General features: G+C 33.1%; 1 protein-coding gene across 1 annotated transcript in view; it reads left to right on the top strand.

The window, feature by feature from the left end:
- tinc (transmembrane protein tincar) overlaps nucleotides 1-16,035 on the top strand; it is a 107,699-nt gene that overhangs the window by 35,866 nt on the left and 55,798 nt on the right. Inside the window, exon 3 of the mRNA XM_017608029.1 lies at nucleotides 2,914-3,029. Within this exon, the coding sequence (XP_017463518.1) occupies nucleotides 2,914-3,029 (116 nt within the window). The remainder of the gene's footprint in view (nucleotides 1-2,913; nucleotides 3,030-16,035) is intronic.

Genomic DNA, 16,035 nt, shown 5'->3' with positions numbered 1-16,035 from the left:
AAAATTGTGAACTTTTTAATTCGAATTTCTGGATTATATTTGGATATGCTGTTTTTTAGCCCACACAATTTTAGTCTAATAAAGTGCAAGTTTTAAGAGGCCTTGATTTGTAATATTTTTTTTTGTTGGCGTATTTTTGCACTTTTTTCCATATTAAGGTGAATTTCTTATGCAATAAAATGCGCAAGACCGTTCGCTAAACAATTTCAAAAAATCAGCACCAGATTTTATAAATAACACTTGTTATATTTATATCCACTTATTCAAAAATGTTCAAAAGCTTCAAAATAAAATTGCGAAATTTGAAAATTTGTTGAATTTTTATACTAAATATAAAATTTTGAAACATTGATTTATGCGGGTTTGGTTAAAGCATGAACAAAATTATAAAAATAGCAAAAAAAGTTCTACTTTAAAAACAATTTAAAAAAATTCAACATATGAACACTTGTTTGNGAGGTGGTTCCATACTAATCTGGTTTAGATCCGATATATAAATATATATTTCTTTGTAAATTTTTTTTTGCTAAAAATTACTTGTTCCATATTAAGGTAAGTTTCTTATGCAATAAAATGCGCAAGACCGTTCTCAAACAACAATTTCAATTTCAAAAAATCAACACCAGCTTTTATAAATAACACTTGTTATATTTATATCCACTTATTCAAAAATGTTCAAAAGCTTCAAAATAAAATTGCTAAATTTGAAAATTTGATGAATTTTTCTACCAAATATTAAATTTTGAAACCTTGATTTATGCGGCATGAACAAAATTTTAAAAATAGCAAAAAAATTTCTACTTTAAAAACAATTTAAAAAAATTCAACATATGAACACTTGTTTGAGTCACTGTATGTTTACGTATGACATATGCATAACCGTACATGCATAATAGTATGTAAATTTTCGCTTACACAATATGTTAGTGTTTGGCCGAGCTTTTCCTCCGATTTGTGGCATGCGCCTTGATGTTGTCAGTTTTACGCCGACTCCGAACGGCGATTGTATTTTTATGAGAAACTGTTTTTCATAGCAGAATACACTCGGAGGTTTGTCGTTATTAGAAAAAACTTTTTTGTTTTTTTGATTTCGGTCGGAAACTGGGGTTCACCCAGGCCCACAATAAAATATATCATTTAACTTATCATTTAAATTGATTTTGGACAATTAAACTCTCTTAAAAAGCATTTTAGAAATAAACCCATAATAAGCTACTTAATTGAACTTGTCGATTAAATTGATTTAGAATTAAAAAAAATGGCAATAGTTCGATTAACTTATTACTTAATTGCTTTTAATTTTATTTGAACAGGTGGCAATCTTCTTGAAACAATATGGGAGAAATAAAGCTTTCTGCAACCCCTTTCTTATGATACTCATACAAAAATATTGCGCTTAACTCGATAATTAAGTAGATTTTAAAATTTCTAAAGAGGTGGCAACCCTATTCAATAATATTTTAAAAGTAAAGCCTTTTAGCATTCTATAAAAATATTTCGCATAATTTGCCTATTAATTGATTTTGAATTTCTAAACAGGTGGTAACCTCGTCACAAATATTTTCGAAATACAGCTCTTTTTAACATCTCGCATTTGATACGCATTTTTAAATATTTCATATCACTTGCGAATTAAAATGATGTTTACTACTTTTTGAACAGGTGGCCACCCTATGCAAAAATACTTTCTAAATAAATCGCTTTTGAATAGCGTTTGTTCGGCACCCACATTATTTAGCTTAATACTAACTTTTGTGTACGCCGAATTTCCTTGAAACACGTGCAGCCGTTTTAGCGTGAAAGCGCAACAAGCATACCCACCAACTCACTCAAACTTTCACATTTTTAATATTAGTAGGATTTATATAAAAGTAGTTAGGATTTGTAGAAGAAAAATTATAAATCTTTTTTTTTTTNTTTTTAGCATTCTATAAAAATATTTCGCATAATTTGCCTATTAATTGATTTTGAATTTCTAAACAGGTGGCAACCTCGTCACAAATATTTCCGAAATACAGCTCTTTTTAACATCTCGCATTTGATACGCATTTTTAAATATTTCATTTCACTTGCGAATTAAAATGATGTTTACTACTTTTTGAACAGGTGGCCACCCTATGCGAAAAAATTTTCTAAATAAATCGCTTTTGAACCGCTTTTGTTTGGCACCCATATTATTGAAATATTTTATTTAGCTTAATACTTAACTTTTATTTTAACTTTTGTGTACGCCGAATTTCTTTGAAACACGTGCAGCCGTTTTAGCGTGAAAGCGCAACAAGCATACGCACCAACTCACTCAAACTTTCACATTTTTAATATTAGTAGGACTTGTATAAAAGTAGTTAGGATTTGTAGAAGAAAAATTATAAAATTTTATTTGTTGTTAAATTTTTTTGTAGTGCGTTTTTATTCCAATTGCTGGGAATCTCATGCCACCAACCCACGCACTAAAAAATTATTGACTTGTCAACCATGCTAGCTTGTTAGAGCTTAATTATCTCAAAATGACAAGGCAACAAATTACATTTGTTCANGCGTTTTTATTCCAATTGCTGGGAATCTCAATATTTTATTACAGCGCTTACATGCGAGTATCTCTCTGCCACCAACCCACGCACTAAAAAATTATTGACTTGTCAACCATGCTAGCTTGTTAGAGCTTAATTATCTCAAAATGACAAGGCAACAAATTACATTTGTTCAAGAAAAAATTTTCTAATAAAAAAAACGAACTAAAAAAGCCCTACACATAATTAGTATATATTCCATGTAAACTCATTTATGTAACAGTGATTTTTTTATTTTCTTTTTTTCCATATCTATGATGTTTTCCTGCTATTATATGTGTAACATCGCCATTACTATCACATCGCGCTGTCACCAACTCCCTTAACAACTCCCTTTCGCCAGGCTGCTCGCTGATATCGTGGAAAATCGAGCCGGTAGCTGAATTGAATCTACAAATTGTGCTTTCCGGTGTAGTCTTCATTTTGCTGCCGTTTTTCTTTACTTCAGCTGTTTTTAAGGTGAGTAATATTTCACTATTTTTTTTCTTTATATCAAGCAATGAGAATTTTATAAAATAAAAAAGATGCGGCATTTTACGTGTTTTATCTGCTATGCTGCTTATGTGGTTGCTTTGCTGCATGCAATCTTTTTCCACATTTTTTTGTTACATATGATGTGCATATACATATGTATTATTTTAAGTTATGTCGGTTTTTGTGTTCAACTAGCTGCTGCAGCATTAATATTCCGTAACAGGTAGAATTGTGCGTAAATATTTACTGAATACTGCGTTCATTTATGCTCTGAATTTTTCAAGCAAACGAAAGCATTAATTTCTTCAGCGCGGACCATAAGGATATCTATAACAAACTTTCTTAGCCTATCGCAGTAAGTTCTTGGATCAATCCTACATTTTATTCAGGTTCTTCAACTACATTTTGCTTCCCAGGAGTATTACTTTAGAATTGGGGAGCCACTCGTGCAGAACGTATTGAATTAATTTGCCTATAACTTCTGTAAACTATATACACAATGATTCAGAAGCACCTTATTAATCTTGCCACTTGGGGTACTGGAAGCCCAGAAAGGTTTCTAATGTCCATTTTCGGAGTTGTGTCTCTCGGGCTATACTCCTTTGTTGGCCAGTTAAGGCTGTTTACAACAAAGGGGTGCTTTGAATAAATCATACCTTTCAGTTCAGTCATGGCCGGAAATTTTATAGAGAGTGTTCGACGCTCTAAATTTTTCGATTACTGTGATAATAGTCATCCGACGTAAAGCCAATTTTGTGGCAGTGTGCCTCATATAAGGCACCAGTAATAATTCCACTATATTTCGAAGTTGGTTAAGTTAAGTTTATATCCACAGCTCATCTTTTATTTCCAGTAACGCGAAAGTTTTCCTTAAAGTATAATTTTCATACCTTGCCTCTAAAGCAAGTTGTTGCACATACGTACTATCACTCGGCAGACCCACCCTTGGTCCGCGACCGATTCAAAAAATATAGAAAATGCGCTCGACCCCTATTTAGGCAAGGGTAAAGCTCTGAGTGTATTTATTACTATCTTAGAAAACCTTCTAGAAAACGGCGTAAAATTGTAGCAAAGATGTTCGCGCCAAATATTTTATTTTTACAACTATTATTGATATCCTTACAAATTTATATACATAGTAGATACAAATACCTCTATAACCTAGTGGCTTCATTGATCTCCCTGATACTAGATATATGTATGGACTCAATTTTTAAAAAGCTGCAGAACTTGCGGACTCTCGCGGAGCAGCCTAATTCATAACAAATAAAAGGCCGATACAAAATGTATTAAGTTGTGTGTACATATATTCCATGAATTATTTTATGCGGCTTTTATAAATCCCAAAGATTGCCTCGACTAGCTCTAGATGTGCTTGTCTTCTTCCAACGACCGCGTCGCGGGTTTCTGGCACCGAATAGCAGTAAGGACTGCGGTAGTATAAGGTAACTTCTAGGGTGTTAGCTCTAAGCGCAATAACCCGTCAGCTTGTCTGTTAAATATATGTACTAGGATTATCATTGTGAGTAATATTTGTTTTCTAAAATTTCTTGGATTGGTGATTTCCTATAAGTCGCGACTAGTCGTTGACCAACCGTATGTGAGTTCTCCCACTGGGCTGTTTTAAGCAGCCGATTCTCTGATGTTATCATTTACCTGATAGGAGTTCTGTTTGTATTGACCGGGTAGCTGCTGCTTCGCTTGAAAATGTGGCTAGCAAATATTAAAAAAGATTTCCATAGAGATCCATAATTAATTTCATGTGCAAATTGTTTCAGATTTTGATTACATTGTTGGGAAAGTGTCAAGTTTTGAAATGACACAAAAACGCAGAAATACATAAATTTAAGATGGAGTCATAGATAATGTATCTGTAAACCGTTTTCCAGATCAGGTAATTTTTCCAAGATATTTTTTTTTTTATGAATAGAAAAATTCAAATTTTATTGGATGGAAAAAAGTACATATTTTTGCAAATCTTTTCTTGCGTTTGCGAAAGAATCAAGCCACTAACAATGAAAATCGATGGATAAATAAAAAAGTTGTCAATAGTAAATAACAAAATAGGGCGTTCTTGAAAAATTTGCTGAGATAGGGCATTTTCGAACCAGCTGCCTAGATAAGTCGATCTTCATCTCAGCCGTCGAAATAATAGCAGGAAATATTGTTACTCATACGCCATATCGTACATGGCCTTACACGTATATACGCGTACATAGCGTATGAGTAACATTTTCCATGTTAAAGCTTAAGTTATTTTTTTCATTAGCAATGCAAAGTTAAAATGAAAATATCTTGGGAAAACGACATAATCTAGAAAAATGGTTCACAGATCCACAATCTACGACCCAAAATTATTGTTTACGTGTCTGTGCGTGTTTTTTGTGCCCTTTTTAGGAGCCGCTAAAATCAAGCTCTACAAAGTAAAATTAGCTTGAAATAATAATATGAACGCTGCCGTTTGTCTATGGCCTTCTCTGACCAGAGTAAAATTCAAACCCCAGTCTTTAAAGCAAAATTTCGCTGCTGGGTGCACAAGCTTTTAAAACTTATTTGCTACTGGGTAGCAATAAAACAAATGGATTCCAGCTTTTTTCGTGGTTTTTGCTAATATACACATGTGCTTTTATTTTGCAGTCGCTCTTTTTTACATACACACATACATGCAAACATTCATTCATACATTTCTCGGGAATGCGTGACTTAATTTCATAGTAAAATCATACATACATACATATGTATGTATTGCTCACATGGAACAGCAACTGTAGCTACGCGCTGATATACTCTCAACAAATGCAACCCGAAGTAATAAAATCAACTGCTGCCATATTGCATAATTAAATATTTTTTTGTGGTGCGCTCAATCAAGTTGTTATTGTTATTGTTATTGTTATTGTTAGTTGTGTTGCTTATTTTTCACAACGTACATATGAATGTGCATCGGCACTAAATTTTCCATGGATTTCTGTGTTTTTATACACAACAAACATTATTATTATTAAATTTATTCAGCAGCTTTCAGTGCTGATAGTACATAGTAGTATACATAGCACATAGTATGTATATCGCAAAAAAGGCAATGCAGCTGCCATACAGCAATCAGAGCAGATCCATCCTCATTATGTTGCACTATTTTCACTGCCTCGCCACCATTTTGTTTTTTGCGGTCCGACAACTGCAATTTTACACAAAGAACAAAGCATTAAGTAAATATGTATACATAGAAGGTACTAGGCACTGAAAGCATAAAAGCTCTGCCGCCGTCTACTAACAGAAAACATGATAAAATGCAACAAGAACAAAAGTGGCAAAATGTGATGGCTGCACACTCGGCCAGCGAGGATACAACTAAAACAGTTGAGGCAGGGTTGGGGGTGCAAAGTTTGAATGAACAACACTATCTATCGGGCTGCTGTTCACTAACGGTACTTTAAGTGCGGCATTGCCATACAGTGTCGGTTTTTACCTTTGAATGAGTTTGTACATACATACATACAAACATACACATTAGTAGGTACATATGTGTCTGTGCAAGCTACTGATAGCTTTATTTTTGTTTTGCTGCTCTCCTCTGTGTGGCACCATCGAATATCCGCGCAATGTGCACAGGCTCTGTTGCAGTTGCCGCCGTTGCTGCCGCTTTTTATCAGGATAATAAATGCAATTATGGCTTTTTCATATTCCGCCTTTGTTTATTGTCTTTAGCCCGACGCCGTGGAGTTGGTTTTGGTGGCACAAGGTTGCGGATATACAGACATACAGATTTTTATGCTCCTATATTTCCTGTAGGGAAAGCTACTAGTTGTGAAATGGAATGCTACCTTTATAAGTACGGAATTTAGCTCGCAAGCAATTGTATTTTATTTTTAGCTTTGAAAATTTAAAGGCAGATGTCGCTGATGGCATACGTTTTTCGGAATTATCTAACTGATAGGTTATCGCTTTAGCCAGTACTAGTTAATGAACTGGTATTTTTACTTACTGATTTGGCTTTTCCCTGCGGGTTAGTAATTATAATTGCATGTAATGTTGGGAAGTCTGTGGTGGCGCCTGGCCTTTATAGACAAGCTTTTAATAGTGAAAAACGGCCACGGGCGCTGGACCTCCATAGTAATGGATAGTTTTTAGTTTCAGTGGAAAAATATAACATGGTCATGTGATTTAAGATTATTAAATTTAGCGCATTTTTGGTAAAATGATTTCCAAATGCGCAGTAGTGCCGAGATTCCTTTATCGTTGTCCTAGCAATTTGCCGATGGAGTTGAAACTTTTGCAAGAAATTCAAACGAATCTAATGCATTTATAGGGTGACACAACAACAAAATTTGTCGAAATGCTCTTTATTATTTCATCATGTTTTTAGTATATGTCATTTACAGATGTATGAAATACAATATCCGTTAAATGCCCACCACGACTCCTCTGGCAGGATGGTCGTACTAAAAATTTCCATGACTTTTGGGGATAGTTCAGGCTATATATCATTTATAATGCATACGATTTGGGCCTTCTGTCTGGAATCGTGCCGGGCTTATTGTAAAGAAGTCTAATGGTGCCAAACCGGAAGATTTCAACGGCCATTTGGTCTCGGTGTTTCGTGAAAAAATGCGTGCTGGAATCTTCATTTGTCATTGCACCATTTTTCACGCGCTGTGTGGCAAGTGGCATCGTCCTGGTGAAACCACATACGGTTAGATGACTCCGCCAGCCTAAAAACCACATAAAGCACTGACTCGTTGTAGGTTCTTGAAGGGCATGTCGATTTTCAGTACCTCAAATGCGGCGGCTTTGCTTTCCCACGTATCCGTTTAAGTGAAAGTGTGCCTCATCGCTTATGAAATCTCTCATGAAATACTCGCGGAATACACTTCTTGCAAAACGCCTATTTTCTAAAATGACTGGGAGATCAATTCCTCGAGAGCATAGACTCCATTGGAGGATCTGCTAAGACGAGCCAGAGAATCAGGATGGTTTACGCATATGTAGCGATACGCATGGAAGAATCCTCTGGGCCCCGAGTGAACACTTTTCAAATCTGCCCGCATTACCTTACCTAAACTACCATTTTTACTTTTCTTAAGGGAATCTAAACGGCTTTACACGAATTATCAGAAAAAGAGGACCTAAAAGGAAGCTTTACATTTTCTACTAACGCTTGTGACTTTGAAGAAAGAGCTATATCTAGCACATTCTTTGGCATGTAGATTGTCCACCATACGTGCTCATTTAGATATTTTCTGAAGCTTTAAAAAAGCGCGGTGCGGACGGTGAATATCCATGGACAAGAACGGAGCAGGTGGAGATAATCAACATTTTCATATTTAAATCGGTAATCTTAAAAATGCCCATCAACTTCGGCTTAATATTTATCAAACACCATATTTTTCCTAAAGCGACTTAAAAGCTATGGAAAAGCACACAATGCAAATCGAAACAATAAAAAAGCCTAAATTAAAACAAAACGTTAAATGAAAACAAAAGGGGCAATGAATCCAAACAATCAGCAATCATAATCAAAACGACACAATAGCTTATCATAAAAGAGTAGTGAAACAAAAGCCACTATAGCTGCACTTTAATAGCCACACTTTATATACGGTGGCGGGCAAACAAATGGGGATGTGACATTTTAACAAGTTTTGACTATTTTTTTTTGTTTATTTAATGTTATTATTTTTCTTATAAAATTAAAGCTCACTGTCTAACAAAAACCATGTAAGTCAAAATTTCGGAATTCGCACAAGATTTATAAAGACTTAACGAACTTCATCGAAGTGTTCATCGAAATTTCAAACTTTTTACTCAGAATTAAAAAAAATCCAGATATGTAGCTTCCTAGTACATATAATTAATAAAGAGAAAGTTTGAAGTAGGTATAACTTACCGTTAATTTTGGCATTATTTTTTGGTGAAGGTGTTGCAAATTTTCTACAATATAAAAGAAATTTTCGAACATACTTTGTATGGAAGAAAATGCGTGACACCGTTAGCAAAACAAAAAAAAAAACAGTAATGCCAAAAATCGGCGGTAAGTCCTAGTTACTTTAAAGTTTAAACTTGCACTTTATTACACTAAAATTTAATGGGCTACAAAATTGCATACCGAAATTTTTTCTAAAAATTCTGGTTAGAAATTATACAAAGTTTGCATGTCGGACTTGCCTTCTTGGGTTTTGTTAGTACGTGAGCTATACTTTCATGCATAATCTAAACATATAAAATTGTAATAGGTCGATGTCTGTGGAGGATCTTTATTAGAGCAACATAAGTCAAATCAACAATTTTTAGGATTTTTCTCAGACTGTCTGTATGTATGTTTGTACGCGCGGAAAACTAATGCATGTAATCGAATACAGTTTTCACGAGTGTATTGCTAGTAACTGAAAATATAGAGAAAAGAAAAATTACAGGGTTGCCACCTGTTTGAAAATTCTAGTTTAAGTAAATTGATAACATAAAGTAAATATTGCAATATAGGTATCAAACCAAAGAGGTTTAGGCAAGTTTACTGTGAAAATATTTTTAAGGAGGGTTGCCACCTGTTAGAAAAATTGTATTCAGTTAAATTTATAAGGTAAATAATGAATTACCAAACCTTTGAAGACAGGGCATTTGCTAGTAAATAATAGCAAAATAGCTAAAATTTGTTAAAATGTCGCGTCCCTATTTACTTTTCCGTCACTGTAGTTGACAGAGCAACAAATGAGCAACCAAACTAACCAACACAGCAACAACTTAGCACATTTGCTGGTTGCCAACTAGGCAATACACATCGGCTGGTGCTGCTGAGCAAATGCAGTGAATGCCCGAAAACTCGAGGAATAAAGTGCCTGCTGATGTGGGACTGGAGTAAAATGCGGAAATTGAAGGAAACTAGTTGGATGGATGCACTTGCAAAGTGAAGGGCAGTGTTGCTGTTGTTGTGAATGTAGATACTAAAAGGTAACTGACAGTATAAAGAAAAACACCACCTGACCATTGATGGCACGCCACACATACACACACACTCACACAGACATAAGTATGAAAATGAAAAACTAAAATATGCCAACGGCTAAATGCTAGCCTAGACTTTTATGCGGCCAGTGTTGCGAGAGCTTTGTTGCTTTCAATTGGCAGCGCCATTGTTTTCGAGCGGCGAGACCTTTTGGCCAACTGACTGATGGACTGGACTGGCTGGGCAGTCGGCTGGGCAGTCGGTTGTGCCTTTTCAGCTACCAGACTGATTGCCTTAATGTGCACACAAATGCACACATTCACAAGCGTACTCGATTTGCCTAGCCGCAGCATGTCAATGACCAACGATGACCAAACGCTATCAGCAAGCAACACAACTGGCATGCAATGACCAGCAGCAACAGCAGCCAGCTGTGAGCGAGCCTGTTTTGTTAGTAGTAAAACTATAGCTTTAATACAAAATTTCACGAGTAGCCTAGCGATTTGTGTGAGCCTTGCTCGCTCATCCAGGATAGTGACTGCATATTCGCATCAAAATAGTAGCCTATCTATAGGCGCATTATGTGCAATGATTTATTTTGCTCAACGACATTATTTTTTTTTTATTTTTTCTGGGTGACCATAATCGAACGAACAAACAAATTGTGAAGAGGACCGAGCCACATTTGCTCAGTTATGTGTGATTCAGATAGCAGCAATTAACTATACATATGTATAGTATAAATACATATACAATGTATGAAAAAATACTTGTTGAAAAGTACGAAAGTCACATAAGTACACAAAAGCAAATTTACTACATTGTTTGCATGCATTCAAAGTTTTGCTCTGCTTGGGTCATTGAGGATCAACTATTTTTACGGAAATGCACATCAACGGCTCTAAGCAAAACCTAAATTTAACAGCAACAATATAAAAAGGATGGAAAATAACCAAATTTTATGAGCTTTTATGTGTGCACCCATGTATACTTACAAACATGTCTGCTCGGAATTTATTATTATTTGCAATTGCATGCATTAGACACATTGGAAATTAAATTCTCCTTTAACAAACTACCACTTTACCGCAAAACCACAAAACTTCAATGCGGGCTTTGTGGAGCAAATGTGAGCGAATATGAATGAATTTATTTGTTTGTATTTCTAGATAAGCATGTGTGCGTGTGGTACGCAAAATCCTACTTAGATCGGCTTGTGGTTGAGTTGTATACATTTCATGCATTCTTTTTTAAAATTTTATTATTTTGTTATTTTCATATGCATTTGTATGTATGTCTACGGCGGTGACTCAAACAAATGCTCACGTTTTTATTCTTTAAATATTCGCAACGTTTTTTTAAGTAAAGCTTTAACCAAAACTATATAAATCAAAGTTTCAGACTTTATTCAAAAACTTAGCAAAATTCAACGAATTTTCAACAAAATTTCGAGATTTTTAATCCGAATCTTTTCAACATTTTTGGGTATGCAGTTTTATAGTCCATATATTTTAAGTCTCATAACGTGGAAGTTGCAAACGGCTAATTGATTTTTAATATTTTTTTTTTTGTTTTGCTGAATTTCTTATGAAATAAAATGCGGTAGACCATTCGCAAGAAAACTTCAAAAAATCAATGTCAGTTTTTGTAAATCGCACTTTTTATATAAAAAAATATGAAAAAGCTGTCTCAAAAAAAAAAAAAAACTCTCAAATATTAATGCGATTTTTAACCGGTTGAAACTTGCACTTCATTAGACTAAAATTGTATGAGCTATAAAACGGCACACCCAAAAACAATTTTATTTTTCTCCATATAACTAAGGGCCATCCTAATGATGCACATTCATATGTGCTTTTACAACTTTTTACAACACATAACTATTGTGCAATTGCATTGGTTATCACATTTACGTGTCATTGGTAGTTTGAAAAGTCAATGAGACAATTAAGTTTTATAGTTGAAATTATGCTGCATTCAACTGGTAAAATTTAATAAAGTACATATGGAGTAAGCTTGCAGAAATGTGCATGCATGCATACATGTAATTGAAACTTATTTTGCAGATAATTGTTTTGCATAAAAAGTGTCACAGTTACTGTGGCTTCCGCCTACAAAGCACTTAATCGCTCATATTTAAATTGTTTAATGAAAATCTGATATTTAATAAAAATTTTAATTAAAAAATTTATTAGTAGTAGAGTCATACTAGATTATTGAAAAAAATACTGGAGCCCTCATAAGTTAAACCTCTTCAAACCTATACTGATCCCCTTATTAATAAAGTTGGTTTTAGCCGCAGCTTAGCCCTCGTGAAGTTCGGTTTAGCTTTATAATTTTAAATGTGACAAAAGGGAAAATGTGTCGAATTTTAACTAAATTGGTCATTTCAGTATAAGGCACAACTTGTTTTTAGTAACTCGTCTTTATACTATTTATATAATACACTTTGTAAATTACTTTTATGGTTGGAAATTTTGTTAAAACGCTTTTTCTTTCATATCAATTGCACATAGTTATATTTTATTTGGCTTTAAAAATGTGGAAAAATATTCCATGTTGCAAATATTCATTTAAATTTAATTTAATTTTTTAAACTTCGATACTGTCATAAGTAATAAAGCTTTCCTAAACATATTTCATTTGTCATTCATTGCGTACTATTTCATATCATATATATGTATGTATGTATATTGGTAACCGTTCTATCAATTTGCACCAAACTCGGTATGGTTATTGTGTTTGCCACATAAAAGCAAAGCACTGAAAATTATTGAAATCGGACTAAAATTAGGGCCGCTTTTCATATAACGGTAAATTTCAGAAATGCTTGAAACTTCAATATTTCGAAATTTAAGTATGCTAATTTACTAAAAATTGATACATCCCGGCTTACCATGTAGCGGTAGTTTTCGGAAAGGTGAAAAAGATATATTTAATACTTGCGCCGGGTATTTAATGCTCCTTTTACTTTGTTACTTTTTCCAATTTATTTGTTCTTTTTTTGTTTTTTAATTTAATTTAATTTTTAGTAAAATATTTTACCTATTTTTTTTCTTTTTTAAATTAATTTCTTTTTTATTCAATTATCTTTAATGACTTGATTTTAAGAATAATATCTTTTTAATTTTATTTAATTTTAAGGAACTTATTTTCTTTTATTTTTTTTTTATAATTTGTCTTTAGTTTTTTAGTTAAATTTTCTATTCAATTTTTAGATTTTGTTGTGTAAGAAAAAAACTTTATTTAGTTTATTTATAAAAACTTATTTTATTAATTTTTTTATTTTATTGTTTTAAAATTTATGTAATATGATAAATAGGAAAGAGATTTCTGACAAACTATTAGAAAGAATGTGCTAAAAGTGGAAAAGAATAAAAAGCTGGAGTAAGTTTTCAATTCTTTTCAAACATTTCACACCTACACCACTGTATGTATTCAAAAACGTAAGTATCTAAAATTACAAAACTTACAACATTTCTATCGCATATTATATATTTTTTTTTATTACAAGTAAATTTTTATTAAGTTTCTTTGCGCACAATTCTTGTGTTACATACATATTGAAAAATAATATTTTCTTTTTGTATTTCATTATTCTTTTTGTTAATCTCCGCCATTGATTTTCATTGGAACCATACTATTGTGCAACTAAAACGTTCAGTTTGCTGTATAAATTGCTCGTAAAATCAATAATATTCTCCACGAGTTTTGCATAATTGAGCAGAAAATCAATTTTATGGCATTTGTTTTACATTGATTGCTTTGGTGAAACTGACGATTAAAATAATAATTGGATTTTTTAAATTTTTCAATCAGTTTCTATTAATTTTAAACTGATAGATTCTCAAAATTAAACTATTTTTTTCTTTGCCTTTTGACATTGCGGTTTAAATTTTTGTTTAATATTTTAAGCTACTCAATATCGGAATTTCACAAACATTTTTTTTAGTAAAGCGAAACTTTTGGACTTGTCATTTGACATCTGTTAGTTTTTGTATTCCGCTATGTGTGTATGTACATGTGAAAAGACATACATATCTATGTACGTCGGGCTGTACCAGAAAAAATATTCGCCATACACCCCTGAGTCTAGAGTATTTTTGTTTTTTGACTGAACGTAGGGATAGAAGTTTTACATGTTTCGGGCTGCAAAACTGCATATTCGGAATCTTTGTAGTAAATCTAATTGAAAAAGCTCGAAATTTTTACGAAAGTTTGCTGAATTATTACTTTTTTTTTAATATTGCACAAAATTTGAAACTTTAATTTACATACACGGATTTTGTTAAAGAATGCACTTTACTTTCATAAAAAAATATCCAAAATTAAACTAAGAATCAAATATTTAATATATTAAAACTATTAAACAAAATGTGGGCGGTTATAAATTGTTCGACCACTGTGCGTATACGTAACATTTCACACATTGGGGAGTATAAGTAACGCATGTTTTGCAGGTTCAAACCTGTGCATAAGCCTCTTCTATTGCAAAAGAATTCTAGTACCTTAGCAAAGACTTAATAGACTTCGAGCCCTAACCGCCAAAAAGACGTAAGCGACATTTTTTTCCTTTTTTTGTTTTGATGCAAAAATGTTACTAGAGCATCTAGAAGTAATTGTTATTGTGGCGCTTGTGATTCTATTCCTGCTGAAGTGCAGAGAAATAAGTCTGATGAGGATATGTGGTGATCTCCGAAAAAGCAGCTATAACTTCTATTGGTTAGAATTTCTTGCCTTTTTCATTGCTCGTAAAAAAAGAAAATCATGGTATAAAGCTCAAAAACGCTGCTTAAATAGAAATATTCCTCTCTGCGTTTTAATTTTGTAAATTTTTCATGACCTTTTGAGATTTTTTGGAGCTTTTCGTAGTGTTTTGTGGCATTGTGGCATTTCGGTATTGTCAGTTATTCATTTTAGGGAATTTTCTAGTAACCTTCCAATTTTTATTTTTGGGTCTTTTTGGAATCCTTCGAGCTTCGATTTTCGGATTTTTTCAGGACTTTTCTAGCTTTTCTCGGGACTTCCCGATACTGTTTGTAGTTTTATATATTAATCTGTTTTAAGACTTTTGGGATTTTTTTCGGAATACTTCGTGCTTTTCCGGTTTCTTTTGTGACTTACTTGGGATTTTTGGGGATATTTATTGTTTTATGAAAGATATTTTCGGGAACGTTTCTGGTATCGTAGTCTTTTCAGAATTCTTCACTGGTTGCTTTTCATTACTTTTCTATATTTTTTTGGTATTTTTTTGTATTGTTCGTGTATATGTTTTCGGTATTTTGCTTTGGGACTTTTCTCTGGGCTTTTCGAAATTTTTCGTGCTTTATTTTTAGAATTTGTTTTCGAGATCATTGCAGAGGATTTTTCGAAAGTGTTCATGTTTCATTCGAGATTTTTTAGAACGTTTTTGATTTCGGATACATTTTTCTGATGATTTTGCGGTTTTTGAAAATTTTCGGATTGTTAGGGATCTTTTAGGATTCTTAGAGTTGTACTTTTCAAGAATTTGTTTCGATATTTTTCGGGACTTTTTCAGAACTTTTAGGCATCTTTCAGACATAAAGTACATTATTACTTATGAACATTAACCTATGAATCAGGTGTTTGTTTTCAAAATTAGCGACATCAAAACCCCCGAGTGACAAGTTTGAGAAGTACGCGAGTAAATTTTTAAAAATTATCCGCAGTATTGGATCCGCCATTTTGAAAGTTTGGAAAATGATATAGGGTTCGTGATCAGCGACCCTGAAAAACCCCGAGTAAAAGTTTTGAAGTGAATACAAAGAATTAAAGAAAAATAAGTAGCCACATTGGATCCGCCATTTTCAAGTTGGAAAAAAACGTTGCTCTTTTTATTAAGACTATAAGGCCTTCCACGATTTTTTACTTAAACCAATTTTGGCGAGAATCGCCAAAGAATGCCTCCTACTTTTAAATATATTTTCATTGCGCCCATGAAACCGACATTATTTACTTTGTCCTTTCATATATCTACATACATATGCATAAATAAGTCTCTTTAATTTGCAAGCTTTATGAATGAATCAC

This window comes from Rhagoletis zephyria, unplaced genomic scaffold, assembly GCF_001687245.7.
Source record: "Rhagoletis zephyria isolate East Lansing unplaced genomic scaffold, Rhagoletis_zephyria_1.1 Rzeph_scaffold_00174, whole genome shotgun sequence".
NCBI classification, from domain to species: Eukaryota; Metazoa; Arthropoda; class Insecta; order Diptera; family Tephritidae; genus Rhagoletis; species Rhagoletis zephyria.
This window is presented reverse-complemented; position numbering and strand designations above follow the sequence as displayed.